Here is a 10,039-nt window from a genome sequence, read left to right as displayed (position 1 = left end):
CACTGGTGTGCACTCATTTTGGAACAGGAAGGGGTCATCCCCAAACTGTTCCCACAAAGTTGGGAGCTTGAAATTGTCAAAAAATGTCGTTATGAAGCTGAAGCATTAAGAGTTCCTTTCACTGGAACTAAGGGGCCGAGCCCAACCCCTGAAAAACAACACCTAATTGGCAGAAAAATTACAACAAATAGAGAGAGAGACAGAGACAGAGAGAGAGAGAGAGAGAGAGACAGACAGACAGCTCATTATACAAAGTTGTAAGAGTTCTTGCTGTACACACTGATCTTGTTAAATCTGTAAGAAGCTGAAGCTCCTTTTTCTTTCATGTCTCCTTGAATGAAATCAGACACCGCATCTGAATTTGTAATGTTAAGAAGAAAAGGTAGTGTGAAAATATTCAGTGTGACAGACACATTCATTTGCCATATGGCCCAGGAGGCTCACATTTATTTGTTAAATCAAACACACAATTGTTCTTTATACATTTCTTATACAGCGCTGTGTATTTTTTACAAAGCTAACCAGAGAAATGCTAGCACCTCAATGCTAAGGTCAAGTTTATTGGTTTATTCGGACATTCCATCCACCCAAACACACCCACACACATACATACTTACATACACACACACACACACACATGGCTCTGTTTTTCCAAGACAGTTCAAGTGAAAAATCAGGACCAGTAAAGTCATAAAGGTAAAGCCAAAGCTACGAAACATTCAGATAATTAAACAGCCATGGACACAGCTCAGAAGCTGTTAGTGGTGACTGGAGGATGACCTCAGTGCTCCTCTGAGCTCACGTCCAGCTTCCTCTGAGGTATGTACAGGCTCTTACTGGCAGTGGGAGTGACCACGGTGGAGACTGGTGTGTGGAAAAAGCACTGCTGAGGGGCGGAGCCACTTTTGGGTGTGGTCAGGGCTGGCTAAAGACAAAAATTCAGGACATAATCATTATTATATTATTTCTAATTATTATATCATTTACATTTGAATGGCTTTTCAGTCCATGACAACTCTTTAACTTTCAAGCTCCGTGTGTGGAGCACAGTGTATATGTATTGTGCTCACCTGCTGCAGGCTGATGAGTGTGAGCGGCGAGACGGGCTTGATGAAGATCATGCCGTGCGTTTGGAGCGGTGTGTGAGCATGCGTGTGTGTGCAGGAGATGGGGCTGGGCTGCTCCGTTGTGGGCACTGTGTGGGTGGCGCCGTGTGTGCTATGGATCAGAGCAAGGTTCTGCAGGGTGAAGTTGAGGATGGAGGGGTTCGGGCTGACCCGGTGGGTGGGGCGATGGACAGGTAGAGGGGATGGGGTGAACTCCTGAGGTGAAGGGGCTATCGAACCTGCAAAGCACAAAGAGAACAATCAATAATACATGAATAAAGCAATTCATGAATCATTTAACAGAGAAGCTGGACAGATCACATATTGTGTTTCAGTATTTAATATTAAGCGGCATATTACTCAATACTGTATTATACTATACTACTGAGGGTACTATGTTTGTGTGTATATTTCTCTGTTTCTGTATCTTTGTGTTTGTGCATGAGAGTGTGTGTGAGTGTGTGTGTATGAGTAGTACCTGCAGTTGGTGTGCGATAAATGTATGTCGGCGTTTTATTTGTCTCTCCACTGGAGGTCGGAGTCTCCTTAAAGCTAAGCAGAGGCTGCTGGGAAATTGGAATCAAATAACCTGTGGGGATCAGAGTCTGAGAGACACACACACACACACACCAGAATTAGAAACAGGGGTGTGATCAGTGACGTAGAGACCTGTCCAGGGTGTACCCCTGCCTTTCGCCCAATGTGTGCTGGGATAGATCCCCGTGACCTTAATTAGGAATAAAGCTGGTATAGAAAATGGATGGATGGATTATTTACTGCTTAATAAATTAATGAACCCCACACCACACACTTTTGTGTCCCATTTACTGCATGCATGCATCAGTACTTTGTAGATGCTCCTCTGGCTAAAATGACAGCTTGATTCTTGGCTACGTCTCTAGCACACCTTCTCATGCCAATTCCATCTTTTCCCTGGCCCTGCTATTGAGAAGCACCACCGTAACATGATTCCTATTTTTACTTTTTACTGAAAGATTTCTAAAAAATCATGAGTTCAGTGTCATTAAGGACTGCTGTCTGCAGATTAATGGCCAAAAAACAAATCCAGTGTAAATGAAATCTGTTACACAATTAGGTACTCTGGACCTTTTGCATTTGGTCAACAAATGACTAGGATGCCTTTAATTCTGTTCAAAACAAACATCAGGATGGAGAAAATTCTAATCTCAGTGACCTGTGGGGGCCGGCGGTGGTGCTGCGGTGCTGGGTGAGTATTTGAGAACAGAAACACCTTCATGAGAGAGGTCAGGGAGAACGGTCAGACTTTTTCGAGCTGACAAGAAGGTTAGAGGAACTCAAATATCCATATGCCAAGGAGTCTGTCCACTCTCCATGCTTCAACTCATTCACCTTTTACTTTCTTTTTTACCACATTTTCCTTTTATAACCCTTTGTGATGTAATTTTTCTTCACAGTAGAGAAAATACACAGCATTTTTTCCCAAAAAACTTTCCAATAACCCACTCAGTGCCTTTCTGAAGCTGATCCAGTAACTCGTTGATGCTGTTGGTGTAGATATGCTCTCTAACAAACCCTGGGTTCTTCCAGGAACAAACAGGTGTTTATATTGAGATCATGTGACGCTCTATTAAGACACGTTGAAGACGTTCAATTAATTATGTGAAGTCTGATGGCAACCGGTTGCACCAGAATACACATTTAGGGGTCACATCTACAAACAAGCTGATGTCTAGTGCAGAGATTCTGAGAAAAACAGAAAGTTTGGGAACCCCTGGTCTAGTGTGTTGAGTGTTTTTCTAGGGTTATGTTCTTGTGGGTGTGTTTTTACCTCTGTATTTGTGTGTCCATTCGAGTCCTGCAGAGTGGGCGTGGCCTGAGTGTGGTTCTGCGTTTTCTCTTCCCGCTCCTCCGTCTCGAGGAAGTGCTGCAGCTCCATGCTGTGCTCCACCATGTCGGGATTATTATGGGGTGTTTTGTTAAATTCGGGTTCGAGGTGCAGAGCTCTGGCTGAGGCACGGCTAGAAGACAAGTTTCCTCTGCGATCTTTCAGACGAGCCTGTAGGATCTCACACAGCTTAGGGGACAAGCTCTGGAACACACCGACATACACAGACATGCACGTATTAATAACTTCTGCAGAATCACCCTATCACATTGCATTTCATTCAGAATTAGCACCAACTATCTGAAGCTTGTAGTTCCAAAAGTGAAGATTTTATGTGGTTAAAAAAATTTTGTAGTTATATCACACACACTCACCTTTGAGTTCGTCTCGGTCCGTTTCATCTTAGCCGGACTTCTTTCTAAACTTTCTAAACACGTCCGTTTCGGGGCTGGACTTGCCGGCTCGTACCCATGCAGCAGCCTCTGGTTTGTCATCGTTACAGACGCTGGTGACGCCTTCGAGTTTGCGCCTCTGGGGCTTTCGAAAGTCATGGAGCGAACAGCGGTGCTGGAAGGAGGAGGCCTGGCGATTGGACGAGGACGGACAGGGGTGTGGCTGACATACACAGCGTGGGGAAGCAGCACGGGAACGAGGGAGCAGCACGGAGGAGGAGGAGCAAACGATAACTGCACCGTACGAGGGCAAGCCTCCGCCCCTGACATCACCGCAGGGGGAATGGCCAAGCTTTTCTCTTGTAGGTGAGCATCTTTCAGATCGTTCTGCTTCTGAACATTCCTAAAATCAACAGAAAGACAAGCAATATTAATTAATCAGACTCAAACTATAAAGTAAAACAAAGAAATTAATTTAAGGAATATTAAAAGTAAAAGCATAGTGATGTGAATTATTGGCAACGTCTGTATAAGGATTAAGTAGATAATTTTTTTACACAGCTTGCTGGTCTAGCTGCATTTTACAAATCTCAGCGAGGCGATCCATTTTACTCGTACAGAAACTTCCATTAGCTGCATCACCTGAAACAATAAACAAAAAGAAATATGAGTACAAATGAGGACAAATTTCTTTTCTCAGAAAACTGAAAGCACTCACTGGTGATTTTAACAGGGCTTGTTGGGGCAGAGTTGATCTTCCTGCGATCATCCTGGATGCTTTTGGCCAGTTTGACGAGAGAATGATGCCGAGTGAAGCCTCGCTTAGTGCTGGGAGAGCAGAAAAGGTTTTTGGTGCAGTTATCTATAGACGAGCGCGATTCGAGGGGCCCAGGGCAAGAAGACGCTTCGACTTGCAAACCTGCAACACAGCAAAAAACAAATAAAATAAGTAAATAAACAAAAATCCAGATCATCTCACAGATAGAACAGTGGCTGTATAGTTAGGGGGAAATATGCAAATAAGAATAAACAATTTCATAGTGTTTTGTAAAGAAAGCATAGCTGTATAACACCAGCAGGTTGCACTGACCCTGTAAGGTCAGATTCTCCGGTCCGGTCCATTTAAATGCTGGTTTTCTTCCTCGTTCTTCTGTCACGTGCACTTTCTTAATGAGCTTAAGACTGCTGAGGACATTCGAGATGTCATACAGACGACGAATCTTCGCTATAAAAAAATGGAAATGAATAGAAAATTAGACAAAGAGTCTTGAGCTTCTCTGAATGGTATTTTACAGGCTTTCAATATGAACACTGGTGCTTCCAAAAACCCAATAACTCATTCTCAGACATTTATATTCAGTGATACATTTAACATTTCATTTGAACACATATTTTGAAGATAACAAATTATTAGATAGATAGATAGATAGATAGATAGATAGATAGATAGATAGATAGATAGATAGATAGACAGACAGACAGACAGACAGACAGACAGACAGACAGACAGACAGATAGATAGATAGATAGATAGATAGATAGATACTTTATTCATCCCAAAGGGAAGTTATTAATAGCATCCATTGATTTTAAACAAGTCTGGCTCACTTGAAAGTAGCTCATGAATGGCTTGGACTGTGAACATTTATGTAGTCAGAAGGTCGGAGAAACTGTTATGTCATTGCTCATGTGGTCCACAGGGATTAGGATAAATATCTACATTCCCCAACAATGCTTTGTGGATTAAAGATCGCGCTGCAGTGCGTAACTCACTCTTGAACTTGCTCTTGTCCTGGTCCACCACCTGGTCTTCTCCGATCAGGATCTTGGCAGCGATTTCCAGGCTCACCACACGAGGACTGGACACCAGGAAAAGCATGACAAACTTCTGACTCATCACACGCAGGGACTTGTCCTTACGGCTCGCTGTGGGGTCATGGGATATAAAAATATTAGCACTGCGATACATATGAGGAACAGTCTGAAATCCCAAAAAGCTCACGTGAGCATGTATGTAGGAATGAGAAAGATTAAGCTCAACACTGACCCCCTTTAGCGTCGACAGAGGTTTCGCTGAAGATCGTCTCCCTCGGCGTGATTTCACCGTCCGTGTCCTCGTTCTCTTTTTCCTCTCCCTCGATCTCCAACACGTCCTCCGCGTGCCTCTGTCGTATCTGCTGGATCTGTTGGTTGTAGTGGTGTTTCTCTCCCTCTCTTTGCAGCAGTGCTAGCGTGTGTTCTAACTGGGCACGACCGTGCCATGTGTAGCGGTTTTTGGCCAAACGGCTGACCATGTTCAGGCTCTCCAAGACGTTCATGATGTCATAAATACGGCGGCGTTCCACATCTAAGAGAGAAATAGAGTGGAACACAATGGAAACTAAAATCCACAGAGCTGTTTCACACACACACACACCTGAGTAAATCACTAGAAATACCTTAGATGTGTGAAATGTGAAACTGTACAACAAGCTGTACATTTCGCCTATGTGTAAAGAGACTTACTCAGTTCAACAGCGACATCGTCGAGGCAGATGTCATTATTTACAGCTGGATTCGGATAATCTGGATATCGGGCCAAAAATTTGTGACACAGCAGCCCGAGGCTTTTCTCTTTGCGGCTGAGTTGCAGCCTCTCTGCTTCTTCTCCTTGTTCAGTATCCTGTAAAGGGAAAAAAAAGATATCAGCACACGTGGTAGAACAGGCGGGTCAAACACAAGCCTACCCAGCATGCCTCACTGCCTGCACGTGGACATGTCAGTGTAAAGCTTCCCAGACAATTCAGTCCAGTATCCAGTGCTCAGTTGTGTACTGGAGGGGAAAATGATCCTGAACTGATTCTAAAACAAATTAATCTGGAGATCTCAGAATTGCTTCTACATCACCTTTCTTTCCCCCCACACTTTTTGCACTGCAATATTTTTACATTCACAAAGCGGCAGAGAAGAGGGGTGAGGAATATGTTATAATCATTTCTATTCATATTCATTATTCCACTCCAGTACACCGTGATACACGGCTAAAGTAACAAGACGCTGTCAGCGTCTGAATATTTATGGGCTGAGAGAAAATGAATAAAACAAAAGAGAAGAGTGCGAGTACTAGTATTGAGTCATACCTGCTTATATTTCTGGCAATATTATACATACACATATCACAAAACATTCTATTTGTATCAGTAGCAAATAAATGACATATGCCCAAAACAATCTGTAAGCAGTTTGTAAATAAAGCAATTAAACAAATCCCTGACTTTTTTTCTGCTTTCTTCGTCACAGTTACCTGAGACTCTGTTTCCTCACTGATGTTCTTCTCTTTCTCTCGGTTGCGTATTTCAGGACTCGCCGCACTGATCAGCATTTTCAGGTTGGACGTCGGCGTCCACGGTTCCCCTCCCGCCGCCTCGGAGCCCTTCGTGGGAGTGGATAGAGGACCCATGATCTTCTGAGCTTCCTTACAAGCCGTTAACTGTGTCTGTGGCTCCGCAAATACGAACTTCTTCTGTTTAAGAGAAAGAAGACTCAGATCACCAGGAATGCAAGTATGTGACGTGAACGTTAAACAATATGACCTGCAACTGGGTTTAAGTATTTCTTTAAGCTAAACCGGTAGACATAACACACGAACCTTGTCATGAGCAGCAGCTGAGCAGTTCGGGTTCTGGTTCAACTGTTGGCCATCCAGTAAAGTACTGGTCATTTTCCACCTGCATGTGATAAATAAAAAATTATACAGTTTACACATACAGGACGGGGGAAATGAGACTAGTCTAGAGTATTTATATAAAAGGAGTCAGTTATTATGAATGACTCTAGTGGTCGCTAGGTGACCTTAGATACCCTTAGCAACTATATTCTTCACTGCTAAAGTTACCTTTTCTTTACGGCATTATACAATCTGGGAGAAAACATCATCAGTGTGTAATGAGTCAGGGTTAATGAGATGATGATGATGATGAAGATTTGAGTTTATATTCAAAATTACGCGACCGAGTTACCAAGACGCTTGGCGGTAACTGATGTCCGCGCTACGAGTGGTACGTGTACGTGCACGCCCACTCTCCGATCACAACCAATCAGCGCAAAGCAACAGGTGTCGTCACGCACAAAGTGGCCAATGAGCAGCTCGCCGAAAACGGAATTTCACAGCGGCGCGCGGTGGTGCGCACTTTTTTGAAATGTTGGCGCGGAATTTCTGACTCAAGGGTCTAAAGTTTACAAGCCGAAGCTCCTGAATTGAACAGAATGTACATTAAAATCTACTGACCGCACTCCAGGAGACATGGACACGACATCACGAAATGATGATTAGTGTCTGACTTAAGTTCAAACACTCAAGTCAAAGATGAACCCTAATCACACCTAGGTGTGTAGCCGGACTGCTAAAGCTTTAAAGCTCACTAAACACAAACAACAAGGGCTTTATTTCAATTAAAAATAAATAATATCTCCTTCAATTACCGGTACAAATCATCTACATGAGATACACAGCTGTACCGTGAACGACATCCGAACAAAACGTTTAATAGTGCGCTTATTAGCATGTTTGCTATCCGTATTTTCACAGCTGGCAAACACGGGAAAAGGGGGATATGTTATTAATATGTTATAAATGATAGAGATACATATTTTTTACACACCAGATTAAATGCTTCACTGTCGATTTTAAATGAGCAGAGAGTAACAAACAGGCCTGGAAAGTGCGCCAAGCTGAGCTGAAAGTTCACTGAAAGTTTTCTCCTCTGTGTAGAAAGCTAAGATCAGTCACAGATCTGGGTTTAACTTTCCGTAGAAAAGTTATAAGCAGCTTTACTTACCCGGGTCGGGAGATAATACCGTCGGACTTCGTTTAAAAAGTGGATCGAGTTTTTAACAAATCCATGGAAAGAGCAGATCCCGCTTCAGTGGCTGAGGGAACGCTTTAGCTGTTACCCCGAAACTGTTAGCAAGCAAGCTAACTAGTAATAAAGCGGTAATTAAAACCAACCCAAGAACGCCCAGGCATGAGAACTGAACTAGCTTTAAAGAAACGTATTTGTTTAATAGTCTAAACTAAAAGGCTGTGCTGATCCAGGACAGAAAGTGTTAATGCAGTCGAACCTCCCGCCAGTATAGTGAACACTTTATCCCGCCACACAGCCTGTAATATAGTACAGGGGAGGGAGGAGGGGAGACAGAGAGAGGGGGGTGTGAGACACACACACACACACAAAGTTAGTGTGCGTGTGTGTGTGCGTGCGTGCATGTGTGTGTGTGTGTGAGAAAGAGAGAGAGAGAGACAGACAGATAGATAGAGGGTTAGAGAGATAGAGTGAGAGAGAGAGAGAGAGAGATAGAGTTAAAGAGAGAGAGTGTTAGAGAGAGACAGACAGACAGACAGACAGACACAGATAGATAGATAGATAGATAGATAGATAGATAGATAGATAGATAGATAGATAGATAGATAGAGGGTTAGAGAGAAAGAGTGTGTTAGAGAGAGACAGACAGATAGATAGAGGGTTAGAGAGAGAGAGAGAGAGAGTTAAATATTAGATTAAAACAGACAAATCTATTTATCATTTTCATTATAATAAATCCAGAGAACAACTGAAATGAATGTACAACAGTCAGTTTTAATTCTGTGTAACCGTGTAAACAGAATAACAATGCCTGCAGTTAGTATTTATGATAAATCACTTATTTTGGACCGAGTTTGTAATGTGAATGTGGGCGGGGCTTAGAAGATTAGAAGGCTCACAGGTCACTTGCCAGGCTCGTGGCCCTTCCCCTTGATGTCCTCTCTGAGGTGAGATCATTGAGGTGGATTGGATTGTGTTGAGTGGCTGGTAGTGATATGAGAGGTGAGTTAAACAGTGTAGTCAAATGCTGTTAATAATCATGGAGCCCTCATTATTAATTAAAGTAATGTGCGTTAATAAAGTGATGGAATGAGATCGTTAATTTGTCCGACTGGGGTCTGTTTAGGGTGATCACGCTTCTCTAGAGGATTTGCTTCGAAGCCGACGCCCTTCTTATGTCTGTGGCCATTTGGACACGTTCTGACCACTTAGCTTTTTTCCTAAGGGCACTAGTTCTAGAGCAAGGGGGTGTGTTATGTTATCTACACTCACGTCCATTGTCTCAGAGCTGCCTCGCCTGAGCTGCAACAGTCAAGACAACGGTGGCGAGTTTTAAGCAAGACAGAGCTCACTAGTCTGTTTAACATCGCAGTGCATTAAATCACTACATATTTTAGAGTCAGACATGGAAACCTGACGTGATGTTCATGCGGGGAAAAAAACACCAGGCTGCTAGCCACACCAATCCCCACTGGACTGAAAGGAAGAAATATCTAGTTCATTTTAAGCAACTATGTGTTATTGATCTATAGATCTAGGAACAGCAGTGTGCCATCTTCTGTCTTCACTTCCATCAGTAGTCTCTCCGTATTTACATAGAATTAAACTCTTCTCTACTTTGTCACGTCACTGGACACGCCCACATCTAGTCATCAAGGCTTGCTGTCGCACGTGTCCCTGGAATTCGCAGCTCTCTTGAAAAATGAGGGGTCAAATTATACAGAGAAACCGATCTGTAACTGCGAAAACTACAAAATAATTAATAATTAATAACCACCTATAATCATTTGCTCATTTGCACTCATTGTATTTACCTCCCTCTTTATACTGTTT

At 43.0% G+C, this 10,039-nt stretch overlaps 1 protein-coding gene across 2 annotated transcripts; it reads right to left on the bottom strand.

Annotated features, from left to right (window-relative positions):
- Positions 1-418: 418 nt before the first annotated feature.
- On the bottom strand, positions 419-8,511 carry e2f8 (E2F transcription factor 8). 2 transcript variants are annotated; one of them, XM_058400139.1, is made up of 14 exons: positions 8,183-8,511; positions 6,994-7,072; positions 6,649-6,867; positions 5,871-6,027; positions 5,413-5,712; positions 5,139-5,291; positions 4,456-4,590; positions 4,084-4,284; positions 3,923-4,007; positions 3,348-3,768; positions 2,917-3,177; positions 1,585-1,711; positions 1,071-1,345; positions 419-925 (listed from the first exon to the last, which is right to left on the bottom strand). In XM_058400139.1, exons 2-14 carry the CDS (start codon positions 7,063-7,065, stop codon positions 782-784), a joined length of 2,550 nt encoding a protein of 849 aa, XP_058256122.1. In that variant the 5' UTR covers positions 7,066-7,072; positions 8,183-8,511; the 3' UTR covers positions 419-781. The 2 variants fall into 2 exon arrangements, with proteins under 2 accessions (XP_058256122.1, XP_058256123.1); XM_058400140.1 differs by having other exon boundaries at positions 6,649-6,864.
- Positions 8,512-10,039: the final 1,528 nt, after the last annotated feature.

Source organism: Hemibagrus wyckioides, linkage group LG10 (genome assembly GCF_019097595.1).
Source record: "Hemibagrus wyckioides isolate EC202008001 linkage group LG10, SWU_Hwy_1.0, whole genome shotgun sequence".
Taxonomy (NCBI): Eukaryota; Metazoa; Chordata; class Actinopteri; order Siluriformes; family Bagridae; genus Hemibagrus; species Hemibagrus wyckioides.
The sequence above is the reverse complement of the archived record's forward strand: the minus strand, read 5'-3'. Positions and strand labels throughout refer to the sequence as shown.

Bases quoted from the DNA above. Each gene is read 5' to 3' on its own strand.
- e2f8 (XM_058400139.1), bottom strand. From the start codon at position 7,065: ATGACCAGTACTTTACTGGATGGCCAACAGTTGAACCAGAACCCGAAC. The intron at 1,346-1,584 runs GTACTACTCATA...TGTGCTTTGCAG, and splicing joins TTATCGCACACCAACTGCAG to GTTCGATAGCCCCTTCACCT. The intron at 926-1,070 runs GTGAGCACAATA...TTTTGTCTTTAG, and splicing joins CACTCATCAGCCTGCAGCAG to CCAGCCCTGACCACACCCAA.